The sequence below is a fragment of the Staurois parvus genome, unplaced genomic scaffold (assembly GCF_062004578.1).
Source record: "Staurois parvus isolate SC_StPar_1 unplaced genomic scaffold, SC_StPar_1.0 ptg001905l, whole genome shotgun sequence".
NCBI lineage: Eukaryota > Metazoa > Chordata > Amphibia > Anura > Ranidae > Staurois > Staurois parvus.
This window is the reverse complement of record NW_028319701.1, coordinates 50,001-76,190: the sequence shown is the minus strand read 5'-3', so window position 1 is coordinate 76,190 and position 26,190 is coordinate 50,001. Positions and strand designations below refer to the sequence as shown.

General features: G+C 50.0%; 1 protein-coding gene across 2 annotated transcripts in view; it reads right to left on the bottom strand.

Annotated features, from left to right (window-relative positions):
* Positions 1 to 207: 207 nt before the first annotated feature.
* The window catches only part of PPP4R4 (protein phosphatase 4 regulatory subunit 4), a 68,399-nt gene continuing 42,416 nt past the window's right edge, over positions 208 to 26,190 (bottom strand). For both annotated transcript variants that reach the window (XM_089664386.1, XM_089664385.1), the window contains 12 exons: positions 25,780 to 25,962; positions 23,115 to 23,220; positions 20,393 to 20,540; positions 17,802 to 17,946; positions 13,952 to 13,993; positions 11,782 to 11,856; positions 8,910 to 8,979; positions 8,752 to 8,832; positions 8,560 to 8,656; positions 5,775 to 5,827; positions 2,638 to 2,782; positions 208 to 1,040 (listed from right to left, as the gene is read on the bottom strand). In XM_089664386.1, coding sequence (XP_089520512.1) covers positions 1,016 to 1,040; positions 2,638 to 2,782; positions 5,775 to 5,827; positions 8,560 to 8,656; positions 8,752 to 8,832; positions 8,910 to 8,979; positions 11,782 to 11,856; positions 13,952 to 13,993; positions 17,802 to 17,946; positions 20,393 to 20,540; positions 23,115 to 23,220; positions 25,780 to 25,962 — 1,170 coding nt within the window. In that variant the 3' untranslated portion in view covers positions 208 to 1,015. The remainder of the gene's footprint in view (positions 1,041 to 2,637; positions 2,783 to 5,774; positions 5,828 to 8,559; positions 8,657 to 8,751; positions 8,833 to 8,909; positions 8,980 to 11,781; positions 11,857 to 13,951; positions 13,994 to 17,801; positions 17,947 to 20,392; positions 20,541 to 23,114; positions 23,221 to 25,779; positions 25,963 to 26,190) is intronic.

Here is a 26,190-nt window from a genome sequence, read left to right as displayed (position 1 = left end):
TGGCCGGGGGCCCCATGAGTTGTCAGTCCGCCCCTGAATACACAAGTATAGCTTTTTCCTGGCTGGAGCTCCACTTTGTCCATCCTAGTATTTTTTTTGGTTTTTTTTTTCCTTTGATATAAACAGAACTCATCTATTCTTTACTTACCATTTAATTATAAAAATGATCCAGAAGTAAACAATGTGAGCAATACATGGAGGCGACCATCTCATAGACTGATTCTTTATTGACCTCGTAAAAAGCGCACACATAAAAACATCCAGGGCTCGGAGTTCATTTCACCATTTTAGAATTTTTGATACAATGAAAAAAATACTTTTTTTTTTTTCTTTTACTATGAATATACATATTCTTATCCTGCTGCAAATAAAGAAGCTTACAATAGCTTCATAGTGCGTACATATTGGCATTTTTTTTTTTTTACAAGTCGGCTGTATCAGTTGCGTTCGTTCTGAGCGTAGGCCGTTGGCGCAAGGAGAGGAGGGAGAATGATACAGCAACTTGGAGGAACGTAAAGCTGAGATTTCGGATTCGCTAAAGAAAAAAAAACAAAAATACTATTTGAAATACTCGAAAGATATTAAATAAAGTATGTACATCACTGAAGCCGGTTTGGTGGACACAGAACAATCGATTTGTAAAAGAACGAACAAAAAAAACCAAAAAATTGTACTTAGGACACGCGGTCTGAGGTTGTGCTCTGAGATTTCAAGAGCTGCCTCTCTGCAAAGACCCTGAAAAAGGAAACAAATGACCCAACGGATCGGGATACAGAAACGGGAAGAGTCTGTCCCGGATGGCTGTGGGTTGGGATGGCCATTGTGGTGAGCGGAACCGCCGTGCAGTCATGACATTTATAAGCAGAGTCCCGTCCTCCGGAGGAGCGTCAGCCCCCCCGAGTATCAGTCGCTGTGTTCATTCTGAGCTCTCACGCCAGCTCTTCGCTCCAACGTCCAACCAGTAAATTCCAGTGCCTCAATGCTTCTTTGGTTCGTGCCATGCTGGCCGGACTGGCTAAGCTTTGGGTTTCCTGTTTTTCCTACGAAGGAATAAATAGATATTTTAGTCCTAAGAACAGCACAGCGGCTAAGTGGTTAGCACTTCCCCCTGGCAGTACGAGGGTCATTGGTTCGAATCCCAACCACAGCACCACCTGCCTGGAGTTTGCATGTGCTCCCTGTGCCTGCGCGGGTTTCCTCCGGGTACTCCAGTTTCCTCCCACATTCCAAAGACATGCTGGTAGGTGAATTGGCTCCTGTCTAAACTGGCCCTAGTATGTGTATGTATGAATGTGAGTTAGGGACCTTAGATTGTAGGCTCCTCGGGGGCGGGGACTGATGTTAATGTATAATATATATGTAAAGTGTAAATTGACAGTCGCTATATTTATTTATTTATTTCAGGTACTTATATAGCGCCATCAATGTACTCCGCGCTTTACATATATATTGTACATTCCCATCAGTCCCCGCCCCCGAGGAGCGTACAATCTAAGGTCCCTAACTCACATTCATACATACACATACTAGGGACAATTTAGACTGGAGCCAATTCACCTCCCAGCATGTCTTTGGAGTGTGGGAGGAAACCGACCCACACAGGCACAGGGAGAACATGCAAACTCCAGGCAGGTGGTGCCGTGGTTGGGATTCGAACCAATGACCCGAGTACTGCCAGGCAGAAGTGCTGACCATTTGTGCTGCCCATATATGTGCTATATAAGTACCTTTAATAAATAGTCCTGACTTTATTAACCTCTTTCTGTCCGGCCCATGTACATAAACGGCTGGACAGGAGCGGGTGACCATTTATAAACATCCTCCCGCTTCCCTGCCTGTGCGCGCTCCCTGACAGAGCGCAGCACTGAACACCAATCACTGCACAGGATCTCTGTTTGAGGTCCCGATCATGTGATCACTGATTGGCCAATCAGGGATCACATGCAGAGTAGTAAGCAAGATGTCACTTCTGACATCATTGCTTACTACATGTAAAAAACTGTGAATGATCACAAAGATCACATGGAACAGGGCTATTCACAACAGCCTTGTACCATGTGACAAGCTGTGACCAATCACAGCTCATACAATATTTCTCAATGGCTGCAAGAATGCAGCCAGAGAGAAGGAGAAATGATTCCTCTTACAGCCTTTATGGGTATAAAAGCAATCAGTGTAACAAAAAAAAACAATCTTCATCACCCCCACAAGTAGTAGGAGGGGAGACTGAGGAAATGCTTCCTCCTCCTTCTACAAAGTTACAATGTACGGTCTGATCACTGGGGGAGGGGAGACTGAGGAAATGCCTCCTCCTCCTTCTACAAAGTTACAATGTACGGTCTGATCACTGGGGGAGGGGAGACTGAGGAAATGCTTCCTCCTCCTTCTACAAAGTTACAATGTACGGTCTGATCACTGGGGGAGGGGAGACTGAGGAAATGCTTCCTTCTCCTTCTACAAAGTTACAATGTACGGTCTGATCCCTGGGGGGAGGGGAGACTGAGGAAATGCTTTCTCCTGCCTGCAGCTGACTGATGACATCATGTTGTCCGATGCAGCTGCTGTATATTATGATTTGTCAGGATTTATGAAGCTACAATATCCAGACTGTAATCAGGTGAAGGCGACACAACTTACAGGCTGAGTTTCCTGGCCTGAGCTTCTTTGCTCCCATTGGCTTTCTGTTCCGCTGCGTTTGCTGTGACTCGGGAGGAAGTCGTGGCCGCGCCGGGGAAAGCCACAGATGCGCTGGCGCTGCTGGTCCTGACTTTGAGCGAGTCCTCTGAAAGACACGGCTGCAGCTTTTACATGCCCCAGGTACATATACAGCATAGAGGAGACGTACATAAACACATATATATTATACAATACGGGATTCCCAACGTGATCGCCACCTCGCGGTGACACCCCACCCCCACACACATCACCTCATAGCACCACACGCTGAGGTCTGAGATGGATTTGTGCTTAAAATGCCTTTAAAATACTTATTTTCTCTTTGCAGTGCTCTGTGACGGCGGAGCTGAGTGACAGCCACACCCCTCAGTGCAGGGAAGGGGAGGAGGGGGCGTGTCTAACCAGGTCCGGTCTATATGGTGATAGCTGTGTGCGGTGAGTCCACCTCCGGCACCTGCTGGACTCTGCATTCCTATTCAGACTGCTGTAGATGGAGGGAACATTTACAAAAATGGAGGATATTACCTTTAAAGTGGTTGTAAAGGCTCACGTTTTTTTTAACCCCCCCCCCTCCCCAGTACTTACCTGAGCCTCATCTCGATGCAGCAATATGCATGCATGCAGTGGCTCTCTGGGGTCTCCTCATTGGCCATTGGATCCTGCAGCCAGTGAGCCTATGAGAAGAGAGTGGGGGTGGGGCCAGGTTGTGTGTCTGAATGGACAGGCAGAGCAGCGGCTCAGGAGTGAGCCTGCTCAGTTGCCCCCCATAGCGAGCTGCTTGTTATGGGGACACTCGTCAGGATCGTCGGATCCCAGAAGAGGAGGATCGGGGCTACTCTGTGCAGGTAAGTGTGACTTTTTTTTTTATAAATAAAAAAAAATTGGCTTTAATATCACTATAAAGCTGAAGTTTATCCCTGATTATAGCTTTCCTTCCCTGGGCTTCCCCCCCCCATACATTTGGAGGGAGGGAGGACTGCCTACCTGCCTTTCCACGCACCTATCCTTCAATGGCCCCCCAGTCTTAGTCCGTAGGGTTCAATATTGAGTTGGCCCCGCCCTTTCCCCGCACATGACCTTGAATGGCCCCCCAGTCTTAGTCCGTAGGGTTCAATATTGAGTTGGCCCCGCCCTTTCCACACACATGACCTGTAATGGCCCCCCAGTCTTAGTCCGTAGGGTTCAATATTGAGTTGGCCCCGCCCTTTCCACACACATGACCTTTAATGGCCTCCCAGTCTTAGTCCGTAGGGTTCAATATTGAGTTGGCCCCGTCCTTCCACACACATGACCTTTAATGACCCCCCAGTCTTAGTCCGTAGGGTTCAACATTGAGTTGGCCCCGCCCTTTCCACACACATGACCTTTAATGACCCCCCAGTCTAAGTCCGTAGGGTTCAATATTGAGTTGGCCCCGCCCTTTGGAGCTATAACAGCTTCAACTCTTCTGGGAAGGCCCCCCACAAGGTTTAGGAGGGTGTCTATGGGAAGGTTGGACCATTCTTCCAGAAGCACATTTGTCAGGTCAGGCACTGATGTCGGGGGAGGAGGCCTGGCTCGCAGTCTCCGCTCTAATTCATCCCAAAGGTGTTCTATGGGGTTGAGGTCAGGACTCTGTGCAGGACAGTCAAGTTCCTCCACCCCAAACTGGCTCCTCCATGTCTTTATGGACCTTGCTGTGTGCACTGGGGGGCAGCCATGTTGGAACAGGAAGGGGCCATCCCCAAACTCTTCCCACAAAGTTGGGAGCATGAATTTGTCCAAAATGTTGCCTTAAGAGTTCCCTTCACTGGAACTAGGGGGCCAAACCCAACCCCTGGAAAACAACCCCACACCATAATCCCCCCTCCACCAAACTTTACACTTGGCACAATGCAGTCAGGCAAGTACCGTTATCCTGGCAACTGACAAACCCAGACACGTCCATCGGATTGCCAGAGAAGCGCGATTGGTCCCTCCAGAGAACACGTCTCCCCTGCTCTAGAGTCCAGTGGCAGCGTGCTTTACACCACGGCATCCGACGCTTTGCATTGCACTTGGTGATGGAAGGCTTGGATGCAGCTGCTCGGCCATGGAAACCCATTCCATGAAGCTCTCTACGCACTGTTGTTGGGCTCATCTGAAGGCCACACCAAGTTTGGAGGTCTTTAGCTATTGACTCTGCAGACAGTTGGCGACTTCTGCGCACTGTGTGCTTCAGCATGCGCTGACCCCGCCCTGTCATGTGACGTGGCCTACCACTTGGTGGCTGAGTGGCTGTTGTTCCCAGTGGCTTCCACTTTGTTATAATCCCACTAACAGTTGAGCGTGGAATATTTAGTAGCCAGGAAATGTCACGGATGGAATTATTGCCCAGGTGGCCACCTATCACGGGACCACGCTTGGAGTCACTGAGCTCCTGAGAGCGACCCATTCTTTCACCAATGTTTGTAGAAGCCGTCTGCATGCCTAGGGGCTTGATTGTATACACCTGTGTCCATGGAGAGGATTGGAACATCCGAATCACATGACTGGGAGGGGATTGGAACACCCGAATCACATGACTGGAGGGGATTGGAACACATGAATCACATGACTGGAGGGGATTGGAACACATGAATCACATGACTGGAGGGGATTGGAACACATGAATCACATGACTGGGAGGGGATTGGAACACCCGAATCACATGACTGGGAGGGGATTGGAACACCCGAATCACATGACTGGAGGGGATTGGAACACCCGAATCACATGACTGGAGGGGATTGGAACACCCGAATCACATGACTGGGAGGGGATTGGAACACCCGAATCACATGACTGGAGGGGATTGGAACACCCGAATCACATGACTGGGAGGGGATTGGAACACCCGAATCACATGACTGGAGGGGATTGGAACACATGAATCACATGACTGGAGGGGGGTGGGGCCAATACTTTCGGCAATATAGTGTAAATTGACTGTCGGGGGTTAATACTAATTACTGCGCATTCCACGTCTGAGGGACGCATGGTTCTTCTCTCATTATCTATCTCCATCACACACGCAGCACACACACGTCTCACTTGAAGGTTGTACATAAAAAAAAAATCGACATTTCTCAATCTCTTACCGACAAACGGCAGCAAAACGTTCTTCCCGACGCCAATCACAGAGTTACTTTTGCTGTTAGAGAAGAAAACGTTCAGTTAGAGTTGGATTAAAGAAAATCTATAATACTTTTTACAGTTTGTCATATAAAGGGTGGGAGGGGATGGGAACGGTCAGATCTCGATCTGCAGTACGTGGCAGCCGGTCTGTACAATCCCCGTTAGATATATCAGCAATTTCTGTGGTGGAAATGAAACAACTGAAGTGGATCCAAAGCTGAAACTTTGGGTTTTGTTTCCTGTTTTGGGTGGAGTAGTGAAGGGCTAGAAGAGGCGACAGGCGTCAGCAACCTCCGGTGCCACTTGTGCTGGCGCCCACTTCCACCCAATCACAGACCCCGGACCGTCCGCCATCTCTCAAAGCCCGCCGGGGGCTGCGCAGAAGAAGCCCACTGGAGCATCCACAGCAGTAACCTGCATATCTGAAGGTACGGGGTTGGGGCTTACCAGAGTATCTGCATTGGGGCTGATCCAAATATGAAGTGTATGCATTGGAGCCAGGGGCGGACTGACAACTCATGGGGCCCCCGGGCAATAGGGGATCATGGAGCCCACACTCAAAAAAGCCTATGAAAAAGGTACCAGGGGCATCTCATGGGGCTCCCTACTGACCCCGAGCCCTCGCTCACTATATCCGCTCTCCCCGGACCCCTCGCTCACTATATCCGCTCTCCCCGGACCCCGCGTTCACTATATCCGCTCTCCCCGGACCCCGCATTCACTATATCCGCTCTCCCCGGACCCCGCGTTCACTATATCCGCTCTCCCCGGACCCCACGTTCACTATATCCGCTCTCCCCGGACCTCGCGTTCACTATATCCGCTCTCCCCGGACCCCGGGTTCACCGTATCCGCTCTCCCCGGACCCCGCGTTCACCGTATCCGCTCTCCCCGGACCCCGCGTTCACCGTATCCTCTCTCCCCGGACCCCGAGTTCACCGTATCCGCTCTCCCCGGACCCCGCGTTCACCGTATCCGCTCTCCCCGGACCCCGCATTCACCGTATCCGCTCTCCCCGGACCCCGCCTTCACAATATCCGCTCTCCCCGGACCCCGCCTTCACTGTATCCGCTCTCCCCGGACCCCGCGTTCACTGTATCCGCTCTCCCCGGACCCCGCGTTCACTGTATCCGCTCTCCCCGGACCCCGCGTTCACTGTATCCGCTCTCCCCGGACCCCGCTTTCACTGTATCCGCTCTCCCCGGACCCCGCGTTCACCGTATCCTCTCTCCCCGGACCCCGCGTTCACCGTATCCGCTCTCCCCGGACCCCGCATTCACCGTATCCGCTCTCCCCGGACCCCGCATTCACTATATCCGCTATCCCCGGACCCCGCGTTCACTGTATCCGCTCTCCCCGGACCCCGCGTTCACTGTATCCGCTCTCCCCGGACCCCGCGTTCACTGTATCCTCTCTCCCCGGACCCCGCATTCACTATATCCGCTCTCCCCGGACCCCGCATTCACTATATCCGCTCTCCCCGGACCCCGCATTCACTATATCCGCTCTCCCCGGACCCCGCGTTCACCGTATCCGCTCTCCCCGGACCCCGCATTCACTATATCCGCTCTCCCCCGACCCCGCATTCACTGTATCCGCTCTCCCTGCACCCCGCATTCACTATATCCGCTCTCCCCGGACCCCGCATTCACTGTATCCTCTCTCCCCGAACCCCGCATTCACTATATCCGCTCTCCCCGGACCCCGCATTCACTATATCCGCTCTCCCCGGACCCCGCATTCACTATATCCGCTCTCCCCGGACCCCGCATTCACTATATCCGCTCTCCCCGGACCCCGCGTTCACCGTATCCGCTCTCCCCGGACCCCGCATTCACTATATCCGCTCTCCCCCGACCCCGCATTCACTGTATCCGCTCTCCCTGCACCAAGCATTCACTATATCCGCTCTCCCCGGACCCCGCATTCACTGTATCCTCTCTCCCCGAACCCCGCATTCACTATATCCGCTCTCCCCGGACCCCACATTCACTATATCCGCTCTCCCCGGACCCCGCATTCACTGTATCCGCTCTCCCCGGACCCCGCATTCACTATATCCGCTCTCCCACAGTACACACAACATGGAAATGAAATTATTTTAGTAAATATAAACTGCTAAATCCCTTTTCCCATCAGCAGTATAGAGCAGCCTTGGGACTTCTATCAGTGTCCAGCAGTGCACTGGTTAAAGCTTGAAGGAGGAGTTGTCTTTCTGCTCTAGGAGGATGCAGAACCCTTGACCTCTGTCTGGACAGTGCTGATTAGTCCTGTGCTGATGCACTCTTCCAAGGAAAAATAACTCTAGCCATACACACCAAACTGAGCATGTGCAGAGTGACTCCAAGGCTCTGTTCTAACAGCAGATGGATTGGGGATAGTAAAAGAAGGGGAGGAGCAGAGAAGACAGGATCAAACAGCCTTTTTGAACAATGCGGAGGATTAACCCCTTAGGTCCCCGGGTGAGTATACCAGGCCTCCTTTCTGCATCTACAGACTGATGTCACTGTTGTGGGTTTAGTAAACCTGATATGACAGAAATAATGGGGCCGGTGACTTCCCTGTGAAAATGCTAGTTGCCTGGCTGTTATACTGACCCATAATTCCGCTGACCTGGAACAAGCACACAGAGAAAAGTCTGACGTACTTGTTCCAGATAAATCAAAGTACTGAATCCAGAGGTTCAACATGACAGCCAGGCAATGAGTATTTTCGGGAGGGGTGTGTGTGTCTCACACGATGCCGTACTTGGTCTTGTCGAGGGAGCTGTGTTTCGGGTGCATGACGTGGCTGCTGAACGACTGGCTCCGGATCAGCTTGCTCTTTTTGCTTTCTCTGCTGACAACTGCATACAAAGCAGACGAGAGAGAGTGAGGCCTCCTCCTGCCCTGTGATGTCATCAAAGTGATGTCATAGGTCATGTGACGCCTTATCACCCACCTGTCTGCGTGCCCGAGGAGCTGTTCGAGATCACGGTCGGGAGACTTTTTGGCAACGCCGATCCCGTTTTACTGTCTCTACCTAAAACAGAGCGAAGAGTCAGGAAGAGCCGATGCGGCATCCGGTGCGTGGCCAATGCATCGGCTTCAATCACTTACGCTTCCTGTCGTACGTCTTCTCGTTGCTGGACCGAGCCTCGCTTTGTTGTTTTTCCTTTTCTATTTGTTCCTGGAAAGCAAAGAAAAACTCCATCCTTCACCAACCACACACGTCAGATTCACATCTTTACTGGTAATTTACTAACAAAGGTACAAAGCAGAAGTTTATTATGTAAATGGTTTGCCTTGCCTGCCCCCCCCCCCCCACCCCATCAACATGATAATGACATTTTTCAATAAAACATTCATATTTTCATTACATTCCTTTTTTTTTAGGCCAAGTGACATCATCACTGGGTCTGTGTGCTTACCTATGCAATGCAGGCAGATCATGGCTGGTGGGTGGAGCTGACAGGGTGCAGTGCATAGATTTCCACACCATTGCTGACCCAGCCTGATCTGACTGCTCTCTTGTTTGTCAGCTGCCTGGGCTCCTGCCTGGATCTGACTACTCTCTTTATTGCAACCTGTCTCAAGTCCTGCTTGGACCTGACTGTCCTCATTTGCTGCCTGCCTTGACCCCTGGATAGAATTGACTACTCTCCTGCAAGCTGCCTGGACCTGACTACCATCTGGTTTGTTGTTTACTTTGACCCCTGCCTGGACCTGACTATTCTTTTGATTGCCACCTGCCCTTGACCCCTGCCTGGACCTGACTACCATCTGAATTGTTGCTTGCCTTGACCCTGCCTGGACCTGACTACCATCTGAATTGTTGCTTGCCTTGACCCTGCCTGGACCTGACTACCATCTGAATTGTTGCTTGCCTTGACCCTGCCTGGACCTGACTACCATCTGAATTGTTGCTTGCCTTGACCCCTGCCTGAACTCAACTGACACCTGCCCGCCTCCTTCCTGGGCCTGACTAATTTCTTGATCGCCGCCTGCCTCAACCCATGCCTGTACCTAACTGTTCTTAAATGTCACCTTCCTCTCCCCCTGCCTGCAACTGACTACAATCTGGTTTCCCGGTTGCCTTCAATGCTGCCTGGACCCGGCTGTCCTCTTGATTTCCCACTGCCTGGACCCGACTAATTTCTTGATTGCCGCCTGCCTCGACCCCTGCATGCACCTGATTATCATCTGGTTTCCTGGTTGCTTTGACTGCTTCCTAGACCCAGCTATCCTCTTGCTTGCCCCCTACCTGGACCCGACTAATTTCTTGATTGCCGCTTGCTCTTACCCCTGCCTGGACCTGACTATTTCCGTGATTTCCAACTGCCCTTGACCCCTGCCTGGATCTGACTACCATCTGGTTTGTTGCATGCCTTGAGCCCTGCCTGGACTTTCCTATTCTCTTCATTGCCACCTGCCCTGACCCCTGCCTGAACCTGACTATTCTCTTGATTTCCACCTGCCTTGACCCTTGCCTGGATTCAGCTACTCTTTGGATTGACAACCGCATGCCTCCTTGCCTGGACCCGACTAATTTCTTGATTTCCACCTGCCTCAACCTACGCCTGGACCCAGCTGTTCTCTTGATTGTCACCTGCCTCTCCCCATGCCGGCACCTGACTATTATCTGGTTTCCCGGTTGCCTTGACCGCTGCCTGGACCCAGCTATCCACTTGACTGCCGCCTGCATGGACCTAATTTCTTGATTGCCACCTGCCTCGACCCATGCCTGGACCCAACTGTTCTCTTGATTGCCAACCTGCCTGTCCTCCTGCCTGCACCTGACTATCATCTGGTTTCCCGGTTGCCTTGACTGCTGCATGGACCCAGCTATCCTTTTGATTGCCCCCTACCTGGACCTGACTAATTTCCTGATCGCAGCTTGCCTCAACCCCTTCCTGGACCTGACTATTCTCTTATATGCCATCTACCTTGAGCCCTGCCTGGATCTGACTATTCCCTTGATTGCCAACTGCCCTTGACCCCTGCCTGGACCTGACTGCCATCTGGTTTGTTGCTTGCCTTGACCCCTGCCGGGACCTTGCTATTCTCTTGATTGCCACCTGCCATGACCCCTGCCTGGACCAGACTATTCCCTTGATTGCCAACTGCCCTTGACCCCTGCCTGGACCTGACTGCCACCTGGTTTGTTGCTTGCCTTGACCCTTGACTGGACCTTGCTGTTCTCTTTATTGCCACCTGTCCTCACCCCTGCCTGGACTTAACTATTCTCTTGACAACTGCCCATCTCTTGCCTGGGCCTGACAAATTTATTAATCAGCACCTGCCTTGACCCCTGCCTGAATCTGACTACCATCTGGTTTGTTGCATGCCTTGACCCCAGCCTGGATCTTGCTATTCTCTAGATTGCCACCTGCCCTGACCCCTGCCTGGAATTGACTATTTTCTTGATTGCCCCCTGCCTGGACTCAACTATTCTCTTGATTGACAACTACCTGCCTCCTGCCTGGGCCTGACTAATTTACTGATCGCCGCCTGCCTTGACCCACATCTGGACCCAACCGTTCTCTTAATTGCCACCTGCCTCTCCCTCTGCCTGCACCTGATTATCATCTGGTTTCCCAGTTGCCATGACCACTGCCTGGACACAACTATCTTTTTAATTGTGCCCTGCCTGGACTTGACTATTTTCTTGATCGCTGCCTGCCTCAACCCCTACCTATTCTCTTTCTGATCCCCAGTGTTCAGTCTCCACATCTTAGCCTTCCTGTCCTCACTCACCCCTTGATGGGTAGATCCTGATTGCCATGACCTGGTACCAGCCCACAGCAAAGAGCTCCAAGAGCCAATGGGGCTCCTCAACCATCTCCACCATCAGGAGCTCCAGGAAGGCCAGCTGGTGCTTAGACTCCACTCTCCGGGTGAGCCTGCGTCACCCGACAGGGGGTGTTGCCTAACAGTTCCCTCTAACATAGCAAACCTTAACATTTTGAGTTGCGTTCCACTTTAAATGTACCATTTCCAGCAGTAGGTGCTCCTCCCTTTCCTTCTCCTGGTCCAGTAAGTCTTTTTCAAAGAAGCGTTTCTGAAACTGGAAAAAAGACAAAATACAAAATTACAAAGAAATGCGATAACATCAGACTTGTGACGATGCTCATCTAAAACACGCCTGAAACGACAAATTCGGCATTGACTGGAACTGTTAGGTGGCACTGACAGGCGGCATTGACTGGCACTGATAGGTGGCACTGATCGGCAGCACTGATAGGCGGCTCTAACTGGCACTGATAGTTGGCACTGAAAGGCAGCTCAGAGGGGCACTGATATGTGGAATTGATGTGGCAGTGAGGGGCACTGGTAGGCACTGATATGTGACAATGATGTGGCAGTGATGGGCACTGGCAGGTGGCACTGATGGGGCTACACTGATCATCAGGGCATGTACAGTCAGAGTGGGAGGACATCATATGACGTCCTCCCAGTACGAGAGAACCGCCACCCATCCGTCATTTCCTTATATGGTGGACAGGAGACGGTTAACATTGACTGGAACTGTTAGGCAGCACTGATAGGCGGCAATGATAGGTGGATTGGCATCACTGATAGGCGGCACTGACTGGCACTGATAGGTGGCACTAACTGGCACTGATAGTTGGCAATGAAAGGCAGCTCAGATGGGCACTGATATGTTGCATTGATGTGCACTGGTAGGCACTGATATATGGCATTGATGTAGCAGTGATGGGAACTGGCAGGTGGTATTGATGAGCACTGACAGGTGGCACTGATGGGGCTACACTGATCATCAGGGCATGCGCAGTCAGAGTGGAAGGACATCATATGAGGTCCTCCCAGTACGAGAGAACCGCCACCCATCATTTCCTTATATGGCGGGCAGGAGGCGGTTAGCAAACGAATTCGTAATGAAACAAAACAAACGTTCCCGCCATGCACATCTCTATCGGCCAATAGTGAGGCCAAGGAGGCTGGAGGACTAGCCGAGGGCTCAGCCTGGAGACTGAACTGTCAGAGTTCAGATTTGAATTAACGTTAGAATGCAATAAAATAACCAACACGTTTTGGGGGTTCAGGAACTCCTCCTTCAGGGTTTTGTAATCTGTGTAACCTCAAAGTGACTGGACTCAATAATAAGAACTGGTAGACGGGAGCAAAGGGCTAAAACAGGCCCTAAGTGGTTTGCACCTCAATCTGTAGATTGAGGGCTCATTCATACATACGGCAACCCCTGCCACCTGATGTCTAGGCACAGAGTGTACTTTCTCTGCCACGTGTTGTTTGAGCTTTCTCCAGTAAGGTGTACTGGAGAGGTAACACTCTATGTTATGATTGTCTTGTGACCTTGCCAACCAGCAGGCTTGAAGAGCCTAGTGATGCATGCTGGGAGAAAGGTTAAATGTCTGAGACACTTCCCTTTATGGGCTTCTGCCCAGTGAAGTAGACACCATAAGAAGAGCTGTGTGGTGGGGTGGTAGGTTGGGCAACCCCCCACACACACACACCTTTGTGGAGGTTTTCCAGAAGATGCTGGTTGCTGAAGTCACCAGTGTATAGCCTGGAGGAAACAAGCCATGACTCTCCCCTCACATATAAAGACATAGTGAGTGACTGGTTAAGTGGGAAGGAACCTTTCTTGTTGTCCATGTTGAGTTACCACTAGAAAGTCAATTGCCAGGAAGCCAGAGATCTGCGGGAGTCTATCCAGCAAAGACCGAAGACAGACTCTAACCACTTGACATCCATAGATTGATTATTAATATCCTGGACTTCAAGTGGTTGAGACAATCAAGAAATATTTAGAAGAGATTAAGTCCTAGTTTGATGTAGGAGACCAACCAATATTGGGGATCTTCTGGTCTATATCTCACCCTCCTTCCCATATGACCATGTGTAATGGACCAGTTCTCACTGCCGTGACCAGTGCCCATCTTCCTGAGCCAAGAACCTCACCTGAGATTGAATGTACCTGGGACCCGACTGACACATAAGGGTGCTGAGGATATTCGTAATGTAGATGGTGGTCAGCTGCAGATCAATAACTACAGAAGACCAGATCGACACAACTTAAATATAGAATCTGACCAATGTCTACGACAACACAGACACGTTCTATGCTCTGGGTTTCATCAATAATTCCAGGGATATCACTAGGAAAATAAGATCCTTACAGCATCTATGGATATCTCCATCCGGTCCAGCTCCAGAACTGTCTGCAAATATAAAGAAAGATACATTTTGTCAGGGCTTTTTTTCTCTGAGAATACGTGCAGGTACTACCCCTTCTCAATCACCCCTTGTCTCCACCCCCTGTCCACCCCTGAGTACCATATCTTGGTTCCACCCATCCCTGAGCAACATCTCTTGGTTCCACCCACCCCTGATCACCATCTTGTGGTTCTACCACCCCCTACTCACCCCTGAGCACCATCTCTTGGTTCCACCAACCCTTGAGCACCATCTGGTTCCACCCCCCTACCCACCCCTGAGCACCATTTTATGGTTCCACCCCCTCTACCCACTCCTGAGCACCATCTCTTCATTCTACCCCCCTACCGACCCCTGAGCACCCTCTCTTGGTTCCACCCCTGAGCACCACCTCCTGGTTCCAACTCCCCCTTACCCACCCCTGAGCACCATCTCCTGGTTCCACACTCCCTAACCACCCCTGAGCACCATCTCTTGGTTCTACCCACCCACCCTTGAGCACCATCTCTTGGTTCCACCCCCCTACTCACCACTGAGCAGAATCTCTTGGTTCCCCCCCACTCCTAAGCACAATCTCTTGGTTACACCCCCTACCTACCCCTTAGCACCATCTCTTGGATTCACCCCCCATACACACACCCGAGGACCATCTCTTGGTTCTACCCACCCCTGAGCACCATCTCTTGGTTTCACCCCATCCCCCACCAACCCCTGAGCACCATCTTTTGGTCCTCTGAATGACCCCCAGTAACAATAGATCCCCTAGCAACATTATACCCCCGCCTAGTAACAATAAAACCCCCAACAATGATAGACCCCCTTTAGCAAAATAGACCCTCCTGTAACAAAATACCCCCAAGCAACAATAGAGCCCCTGGAACAATAGACCCCCACCAGCACCAATAGACCCTCCAACAGCCAGCAACAATGTTCAGTGCTGAAGGTGCCAGAACTGTGTTCCCCCACATTCCTGCTGCAAAAATGCCCTGCGTTTTGTTAAATTTATTTGTGTTTTTCTTTTTTTTTTGCAATTTTTTGCAATGACCTTCCCCACCTCTATGAAACCTATGCCCATGTGACTTTTTCTTCATTTTTAACAGTTTTCATTCAGCCTTTGTGCTGTCTGGGTCCTGTGCCGCCATTTCAAAGACTCACGCCACCATACCGCGCATGCACCAGAGGAATGGCGTGATGTCATGCACCGTGCAACATTACATGCATCTGCTGAAATAGGAGAAAAAAACCTCCACTGAGATCTTACAAAATCCCAGGAGAAATGTATTATTTTATCAGCAAATGAGCATGCGCGTTATTGGGTGCGTGACATCATGTGCTTCATCTTGCGTATGCACGTTAAGAAAATACTGCAACATCTCGCAATTTAAAGCGGAGTTCCACTCAAAAGGGCAATTTCTGCTTGTCTGCTTCCAGCCACATTTGACACCTTTTGGGGGAGGGGAGGGGATGGGGGCAATTACCTGGTGTTGGCAGGTACCTGCTCCCACTTCCAGCTCAGTTCACCATGGTCCCTCCTTCCCCCGCAGCCTTCTGGGACACGTCACAGGTCCCAGAAGACTGCTTCCCATCTAAGAAGCGTAGCGCTCTTCGCACATGTGCAGAAGGAGACCAGCAGAGAGGCCGCAAGGCTTCACTGCCCGCCAAGATGGTGGCGCCAGCATATGATAGCAGATGGATGAATTGGCTCGGGAGGACACCGCTGGATGCTTGGACTGGTAAGTACCTCAATATTAAAAATCAGCAGCTACAGTATTTGTAGCTGCTGACGTTTAACTATTTTTTTTTTGGGGGGGGGGGGTATAAGATTTTCCCCGAGGCAATGCGAACGTAGCCTTCCCAGGAGGCATCTGTGCGGACGGTGCTATGTCTTTCCCATAAGACCTCCAACAATATGCAGCTGCAGGAACTTATCCTGGTATACCACTGGAAGGCCGTACATTAGGTGGTCTTCAAATGGTTATATCCAGTGAACATACCACCCCCCCCCCCCCAACCTTATTTCCCTCAATATATATATATATATATATATACACACGTGCTAACCTTGACCCCAGTCTCCAGGTGGCATGGGTGATGGGGAGCACTTTAGCAATGGGATGGAGTGCAATTTCAAAGGATTGTGAGTGTCTGCCTCTGCCAGGAGACACAGTGACATCACCCATGGAGGCCAAGAACAAGGTTTCCCTAAATCCATGTTTGTTTCTGCTACAAATGAGGACCTCCTATGTGCCATGGAAGGCGATAGCTGAGCCCTTCAATTCTCTTTTCTGCACTCCCCCCAATTCTACAACAGCCATTTATGAATTTTAATACATTTCTAGGTCTTCTCATGACCAAGCAACCAGTGATAATCTCATGACCAAGCAACCAGTGATAATCTCATGACTAAGCAACCAGATATAATCTCATGACCAAGCAACCAGTGATAATCTCATGACCAAGCAACCAGTGATAATCTCATGACCAAGCAACCAGAGATAATCTCATGACCAAGCAACCAGAGATAATCTCATGACCAAGCAACCAGTGATAATCTCATGACCAAGCAACCAGAGATAATTTCATGACCAAGCAACCAGTGATAGTCTCATGACCAAGCAACCAGTGATAGTCTCATGACCAAGCAACCAGTGGTTGTCTCATGACCAAGCAACCAGAGATAATCTCATGACCAAGCAACCAGTGATAATCTCATGACCAAGCAACCAGTGATAATCGCATGACCAAGCAACCAGTGATAATCGCATGACCAAGCAACCAGTGATAATCTCATGACCAAGCAACCAGTGATAATCTCATGACCAAGCAACCAGAGATAATCTCATGACCAAGCAACCAGTGATAATCTCATGACCAAGCAACCAGTGATAATCTCATGACCAAACAACCAGTGATAATCTCATGACCAAGCAACCAGTGATAATCTCATGACCAAACAACCATTGATAATCTCATGACCAAGCAACCAGTGATAATCTCATGACCAAGCAACCAGTGATAGTCTCATGACCAAACAACCAGAGATAGTCTCATGACCAAGCAACCAGAGATAATCTCATGACCAAGCAACCAGAGATAATCTCATGACCAAGCAACCAGAGATAATCTCATGACCAAGCAACCAGTGATAATCTCATGACCAAGCAACCAGAGACAATTTCATGACCAAGCAACCAGTGATAATCTCATGACCAAGCAACCAGTGATAGTCTCATGACCAAGCAACCAGAGATAATCTCATGACCAAGCAACCAGTGATAATCTCATGACCAAGCAACCAGAGATAATCTCATGACCAAGCAACCAGTGATAATCGCATGACCAAGCAACCAGTGATAATCTCATGACCAAGCAACCAGAGATAATCTCATGACCAAGCAACCAGAGATAATCTCATGACCAAGCAACCAGTGATAATCTCATGACCAAGCAACCAGTGATAATCGCATGACCAAGCAACCAGTGATAATCTCATGACCAAGCAACCAGTGATAATCTCATGACCAAGCAACCAGTGATAGTCTCAGGACCAAGCAACCAGTGATAATCTCATGACCAAGCAACCAGTGATAATCTCATGACCAAGCAACCAGAGATAATCTCATGACCAAGCAACCAGTGATAACGGCTAAACTGGAACTAACTGGAGGGGGTCAGGGGGGCAAAACACACCAAACAATTATAAATGCTCCTAATAATGGTACTCTGAAGTTCTAGTAGACTATAATAGCCCCGATTTGCACTAGACACCTTGGAGAGTGTCCAATGCAGATCCAAATTGGAGATCTCACTCACCCTCTTCACCACCGCCAGGACATCTCTGTCCTTCTCCTGGCACAGAAGTTTCCGGACGCACAGTTCCAGCTGCTGCAATAAATGTTTATCCGCCGGAAGCTTCAGGGTGGACTTCAGCTTTGGCAACATGTAGCAAACCTTCATCCTAGGACAGAAAGAACGAAAGACATTGTATGAGTGAATGCGGCATCACACCAATATTTACGCAAACGTTTTAGATGTGTATGTGTCTGAAAATAACTGCAACTAAGACTGGGATCTGGTGATTTCCTTATGTGTAACTGACTGACAACATCTGGGGGTGGAGGCCTCCTTTAAACAGTCCATAGTCTTGAGAGTTGTCCACTTTCAGCTAGAATGAGTGATAGTCTTGAGTCTATGGGATCTTTAGATGCCTTCCAGCCGACTACTATTCTGTGCAATTCAATGTTGTGAATGCTGAACATACGGCATCATGGCCACGAGATGGTGCTGAGGAGCACGCTTATTTCCTATGATAGTCAGCGCCATCTAATGGCCATAATATGGTACAGGCATTACTCCCTATACTAGGGGTTTCCAAACTGTCTACACAAAAGGGACAGCTTTCTGTCCTCTAGACTTCGAGAGGGCTGGACTATGGCCAGTGGGAGTAGAAAAGGTCCAGATGTCAGTGGGAGTAAACCATGCCCCTTCGTTGGTGTCAGTGGGAGGAATAGCACCCTATCGTTGGGGTTATTGTGAGGAATTGTGCCCCATCATTGGTGTCATTGGGTCCTATTGTTGATATCATTGTGAGGAATTGTACCCCATCATTGGTGTCATTGGGTCACATTGTTGGTGTCATTGTGAGGTAATTTGCCCCATAATTGGTGTCAGTGGAGGGAATCATGCCCCGTTGTTGGTATCAGTGGATAAAATAGTGCCCCAAGGGCCAGATAAAAGCAAGCCAAGGGCCATATCTGGCCCCTCAGCCACAGTTTGGAGACCACTGCCCTATACCGTATTATGGCTATCTAATGGCCCTATTATGGTATAGGGAATAATGTGGTGTAAAGTAAAATGCTCAAGAATATTCAGTTTTTCATGGAACCAGGGGCGTATGTACAGGGGATACTGTCAGGATGGAAAGCAGTGAAGGGGCCGGTAAATGTGTTACTGGCCCCTTCCTTGTCTTAATGAATAGAATCAGTGATCAGTACCGGATTCATTATCAATTCATTCATAGCTGAGGCATAGTAAACTGTGTTCATTATGCTTCAGTTTATGAATGAATGGGAAGCTCTGTGGAGAGCTATTCCTGTCCATTCATTCTGTGTAGTTGAGGCTTCAGAGATGGAGATGGAGGTGTCCTCAGTCTCCTTTCTGTGTCTCAAAGGTGAAACATCAGAGGTCTGTTAATTAATTAAAAAATAATAAATAATAAAATTGTAATACATAACTAAAATAAAAAGATAAAAAAACTATGTAACGGAATCGTCCCAGTTTGCGCTTGAGTATTTCCGTTATAATACCGCTTCCCCATCCGAACACCGACCACTGACACCACCGCTGACAAGACTAGACGACACCAGTCTTGAAATAAATCAGGAAATAGACTGCTTTATTTTAACACAGATACAAGATATATACATTCAAGGGGAGCAACCCCCCCCCCTCCCTGCATAAGGACACAGGGAGGGGCAAACCACACTCAGTAACAAGAGACACACCAACAGACAGTCCCTTCAGGAGGGAGGGCTGCCGGAAACACCCCCCACCAAGCCAATACACACAAACACATACATCCCACAATAGTTTGCTGCCAAGCAAGACACACAATAGAACAATGGGAAGCAGCCATATTAGGACAGATCACCCTGTACCCCTAACAGGCACAGGGTGACTTACACATAAGAGGGATATGGGGAGCTGAGACGGGGTCTCACCACCTCTCCAAAGTGAGCTGTGTTCCATGGGCCCCCCACCCAAAGTGACTCCCGTCACAAAATAAAAATAAAATAATGAAAATAAAAAAAAACTATTGACACCAGAGATGGAACTGCTGGGGTCGCACATGCGGCAAGGCCCTGGTGCTCTGCCATTCCAAGACGACAGAAAGGGGGCCCACTGCAGGACCATAATAAAGGGTCCCACTATGGGAGTAAAGGGCCCCGGGGTGAGTGGGAAGGGCCCGGCCGGAAACTAGGGAGGGGTTCATGGTTTTTTGCATTGGGGCCCTGTAGGTTCTAGTTACGGCTCTGCGTGGAACAAATTTACACGCAGTTTGGATGAACAAACAGCTATGCAAATTGTTTATGAACACTCCCCATAGTGAATTTACAGCAATGGTAAAAGATTTCTGGATTCTGAGTTCCTTGGCCTGGCACCCTCATTGGACTTTCTGTCACTATAAATGAAGTCATCAGTGATGATGAAAATGGTGGATTCCATCGGGGGCTTCTCACACAGGTGTCTAGCTTTGTGGCAGCTTCTCTATACATTGTAGACAGAGTCTCCTCATATAATCATGGGGCCACAAGGATCACTCTGGGTCAGTTCCTGGGACCATGCACTGACACCCGGTACATCCAGTTGGGAGTTTTGAGTTTTCGGACTCCTCGTCCTCTTACCTGACGTTGGCCACCGGATCGCTGGTCAGCTCCAGCACGGAGAGGTAAAAGTATTTGCAGAAGAAGGACTTGGAGAAGAACTCCATGATATATTCACAGGTGTCCAGGAACCTCTGCCGGTTCCAGTAGCTCTTCCCCTGACCCAGTTCTGGAACATAAGAGTGGCAAGGTAAGCAAGGCTGAACAAATAAAACTGAAAGCTGAACTTCATTTGTCCCCACCTCCACCCCGCTCTTCCCCCTGGTCCTTACCATTTATCAGGGGTTCAAACCACACCCTCACCTATCTGATGTATTCACCTATAGCAACGTGCTGTTGAGTCGTTCCGAGCCGACATCTTGGTCCTCTTGAGTTGGCAGCCTCTTCCGGGTTCAGGTAGCCCAGCCCCCCTGATGACACAGCAGCTCCACCACCCATCCGCCCCCACCCACTCCCCACCCAGACATTCTGTGAATGGGCTTCTGCATCCTGAACTGCTTTTAAGAAACCACAGGACCTCCCCCCCAAAAAAAAACAGTTTACTATGCTTCAGTTATGGATGAACACAGTAAGTGATCAATACCGATCACTCATTGTGTCCATTCAGGAAAGGAAGGGACTGGTAAATGTAACACATTTCCCAGACCCTTCCCCCACTCTCCATCATGAAGGACCCTATTGTGTGCTTGTAGCTGCTGGTGGGGAGGAAAGGAGGGAAGCCGGCAGCATTGTGGGGGGGGGGGGGGGAACACGGGGGGGGGGGGAACTAATGGTGCACAGGGAGGGTGATGGGTGCAGCAGGGGAGGCAATTACTGGAACCGATCCCCTGTAAGGCTCTCTCTCTGCAGCAACTGAAAGCCAGCCAGGGGAGAGAGAAGAAGCCAGCTTTCAGCTGCTGCCAGTAGAGCTATACAGGGGATCGATTCGAGTAATCCCCCCCCAGCCATGCTGATCACCCTCCCTGCCCACATCCGATTCACCCCCCTTACAGAAGGTCGGTGGTACCCTCCCTTATCCACAGTCCTGCAGTCTCCCGAGATGTGTGACGGGGGTTTGGCAGAGGGCTGAGGGAGCAGAACAAGTAATTTTGGCCTAGGCCAGAATGATGTGGGGGGGGGGGTACTCTTTTTATTAGAGAAGGGGATGGGTGGTGGTGGCATAGAGCCAAACTTTATTTGCTGAATAAAGTCAACTTCATAGTGGCCTCATCTCTCCTGCCATCCCCACAGCTAATTGTTTCCTCAGAAACCAACACTTCCAAGAGTGTCATTCTTCTGGTGCCCCGCAGTGCTCAGTGGTCCCTTGATCTGATGCCATTGTCCCTACAGGACACTTAAAGGATAAAAATGAAGAATAAATGTTATTCTTACATAAGATGCACTTATCCTGCCTCCAACCTAAAGTAACCCACCTTCTTTCGCCCCCCCCATACCTACCTGAATTTTAAAGCCGAGACCTTCAGATCTGGTGCTTGCCTGCTATAGTAGGCTGCTGAAGGCCTGAAGTCCAACTCCTACCTTCCACAAACCATGACTAGACCCGAGCCTCACTTCATCATCCTGCATGTATAGGGAAGATACTTGGTCACACCAGGACCTAACTACTGACGCATTCACCCAAAAGGCCTAATCATAGGACTGTCCTTAGGATTAAGCCCTAGACATGAAGGCCTGAAGTCCAACTCTTACCTTCCACAAACCATGACTAGACCTGAGCCTCACTTCATCATCCTGCATGTATAGGGAAGATACATGGCCATACCAGGACCTAACTATTGAGGCATTTCACCCAAAAGGCCTAATCATAGGACTGTCCTTAAGATTAAGTCCTAGACGTGAAGGCCTGAAGTCCAACTCTTACCTTCCACAAACCATGACTAGACCCGAGCCTCACTTCGTCATCCTGCATGTATAGGGAATTGTCATACTAGAAGATACATGGTCACACCAGGACCTAACTACTGACGCATTCACTCAAAAGGCCTCATCATAGGACTGTCCTTAAGATTAAGTCCTAGACGTGAAGGCCTGAAGTCCAACTCTTACCTTCCACAAACCATGACTAGACCCGAGCCTCACTTCATCATCCTGCATGTATAGGGAAGATACATGGCCATACCAGGACCTAACTATTGAGGCATTTCACCCAAAAGGCCTAATCATAGGACTGTCCTTAAGATTAAGTCCTAGACGTGAAGGCCTGAAGTCCAACTCTTACCTTCCACAAACCATGACTAGACCCGAGCCTCACTTCGTCATCCTGCATGTATAGGGAATTGTCATACTAGAAGATACATGGTCACACCAGGACCTAACTACTGACGCATTCACTCAAAAGGCCTCATCATAGGACTGTCCTTAGGATTAAGTTCTAGAGGTGAAATGCGTCAGAGAGTGAGGTCTTGGTGGGACCATGTCTCTTCTAGTACAATCCCCTATACATGCTGGAAGACAGAGTGCTGCTTCATTCATTGATCTTGGTCCATGCGAAGGTTTAATTCAAGTCTACTCAACAGAACATAAAGGGAGATGCCGATTTATTGCACACATCATATATGATGAATAAGTGGGCGGAGCATTCCTGGGGTCCCCACCCTCTATCCTGTGCCCAGGTGAAGTTGCACCCTCTGCACCCCTTGTAGTTACACCCCAGTATAAGCATGCAGTACATAAGTCGGACTGACTCTCCAGAAAGGATTCTGAACTTGTTAAATTGTAGAAAAGTCAAATGTTATCCACGTACGTTCCACCAGTTTCTGGATGATCTCATGCCTCTGCTCCTGTTTTCTGTTATAGCGCAGGAATATACACAGCGTCCGGCTCGCCGCTTTCTGCACCGGTAGCACGTTCTGGAAACAGAGAAGTATTTTCATCATCACACGCCATTTTTAACCACTTCCCGACCGGCTGTTGTATATAAACGGCCAGTTGGTGGCAGTGTAGAGTCGGGTGGATGTTTATAAACGGCCTCCCCGCCCCCTGCTTGTGCACGCTTCCTGGGAGTGCGCAGCACCGCGATCCAGTGCCCGCTGTGTCCTCCGGACACAGTGGAACACCGATCGTCATTCAGGACCTCTGTGTGAGGTCCTGATCATGTGATCACTGATTGGCCAATCAGTGATCACATGCAGAGTAGTAAGGAACATGTCACATCATTGCTTACTACGTGTGGAATCTGTGAATGATCACAGAGATCACATGGTATAGGGCTATTCACAACAACCTTGTACCATGTGACAATCTGTGACCAATCACAGCTCACACAGTAGTTCTCAATGGCTGCAGGAATGCAGCTAGAGAGAAGGAGAAATTATTGCTTTTACATCCTTAATGGGTGTAAAAGCAATCAGTGTAAAAAAAAAAAAAAATCATCACCCCCCCACAAGTAGTACAGTGTCACCATGGTGACCCTGTACTGCTAGGGTGACAGTATGTAAAAAAATAATAATAATAAATAAATAATAATATAAAAAAATAAAATAAAATGTTTAAAAATGATAATTTTTGGTTATAAACTAATTTGGGTTATTTTTTTTTTACTGAAAAGATAACGGAATAAATTTGGCCAAGATTTATTTTTTTGGACTTTTTCATTTACATAGCAAAAAAAAATAAAAACCCCAGCGGGGAATAAATACCACCAAAATAAAGCTTTATCCGTCTCAAAAAAATGCTAAATAATTCATATGGGTACAGTGTTGCAGGAAGGGGGGGGGGAGTGTCCGGACTGGAAGGGGGGGAAATTGTCCGGACTGGAAGGGGGGGGGAAAGTGTCCGGACTGGAAGGGGGGGAAAGTGTCCGGACTGGAAGGGGGGGAAAGTGTCCGGACTGGAAGGGGGGGAAAGTGTCCGGACTGGAAGGGGGAGAAGTGTCCGGACTGGAAGGGGGGGGAAGTGTCCGGACTGGAAGGGGGGGAAAGTGTCTGGACTGGAAGGGGCTGAAAGTGTCCGGACTGGAAGGGGGGGAAAGTGTCCGGACTGGAAGGGGCTGAAAGTGTCCGGACTGGAAGGGGGGGAAAGTGTCCGGACTGTAAGGGGGGAAAGTGTCCGGACTGGAAGGGGGGGAAAGTGTCCGGACTGGAAGGGGGGGAAAGTGTCTGGACTGTAAGGGGGGGAAAGTGTCCGGACTGGAAGGGGGGAAAGTGTCCGGACTGGAAGGGGGGGAAAGTGTCCGGACTGGAAGGGGGGGAAAGTGTCCGGACTGGAAGGGGGGAAAGTGTCCGGACTGGAAGGGGGGGAAAGTGTCCGGACTGGAAGGGGGGGAAAGTGTCTGGACTGTAAGGGGGGGAAAGTGTCCGGACTGGAAGGGGGGGAAGTGTCCGGGCTGGAAGGGGGGGAAAGTGTCTGGACTGGAAGGGGGGGAAAGTGTCCGGACTGGAAGGGGGTGAAAGTATCCGGACTGGAAGGGGGGGAAAGTGTCCGGACTGGAAGGGGGGGAAAGTGTCCGGACTAGAAGGGGGGGAAAGTGTCTGGACTGGAAGGGGGGGAAAGTGTCTGGACTGGAAGGGGGGGGAAGTGTCCGGACTGGAAGGCGGGGAAGTGTCTGGACTGGAAGGGGGGGAAAGTGTCCAGACTGGAAGGGGGGGAAAGTGTCTGGATTGGAAGGGGGGTGAAAGTGTCCGGACTGGAAGGGGGGGGTAAAGGTGTCCGGACTGGAAGAGGGAGAAAGTGTCCGGACTGGAAGGGGAGGGGAAATCCTGGAGATGATCATGGAAGGAGGAGACAAGAGATCTAGAGAGAAGAAGGTCTTGGGAGGAGCGGAAAGGATGGTTTGGGTGATATATTGAGACAAGATTTATGAAGTATCTCAGGGTGGAGGCCAGTGGAGGGATCGGCAGAGAGGGGTGGAGGACACTAAATGGAGGCCAGTGGAGGGATCGGCAGAGAGGGGTGGAGGACACTAAATGGAGGCCAGTGGAGGGATTGGCAGAGAGGGGTGGAGGACACTGAGTGGTTGGTAAGGTGGATGAGTCTGGCAGCAGCATTTATGATAGACTGGAGAGGGGATAGCCTACATAGAGGTTGGAGGTCAGTGGAGGGATTGACAGAGGGGGGTGGAGGACACTGAATGGAGACTAGTGGAGGGATTGGCAGAGAGGGGTGGAGGACACTGAATGGAGACTAGTGGAGGGATTGGCAGAGAGGGGTGGAGGACACTGAATGGAGACTAGTGGAGGGATTGGCAGAGAGGGGTGGAGGACACTGCGCATGAGCACAACAGGTGTACAGACCCCATAACTCAGCACAAGGATGGTGGGAACCCCTCATAATGGACACAGCAGGTGTACAGACCCGGGAACTCAGCACAGGGATGGTGGGAACCCCATATATTGGACACAGCAGGTGTACAGACCCGGGGACGCCTCAGTACATCCTATCAGATGGTGTACACAGAAGATCCTTCTTACGTTGGATAAAATGATGGTGAACATTCTGTGCAGGAAGCGATAATAGATCTGATCGCTGGAAATGATGTGCGGCAGGCAGGAGAACTTCTGCAGTAGCTTCTCATGGCTGCGCCATTTCAGGTTGCTGGCGACTCGCTGCTCCGCCGAGGTCAGTGCCGGGACCAGGTCAGGTACAATCATCAGCTGGAAGACAAACAGCAACTGTGAATGGATGGGTCCTATGTAGATATCACAATCTGCCACTAGAGGGAACCATACTACAGGCTACCGGGCATATCAGTGACTGGAGGAGCTCTGATCATTAGGAGTTCCAAGTAGCAGAAATCTCCCACCAGGCATGGGGGAGGGGCCGGGGGGGGGGGGTCTATAGGGACCACATCAGACAGCCAAGATCAAAAAGGGAAGTTCGTT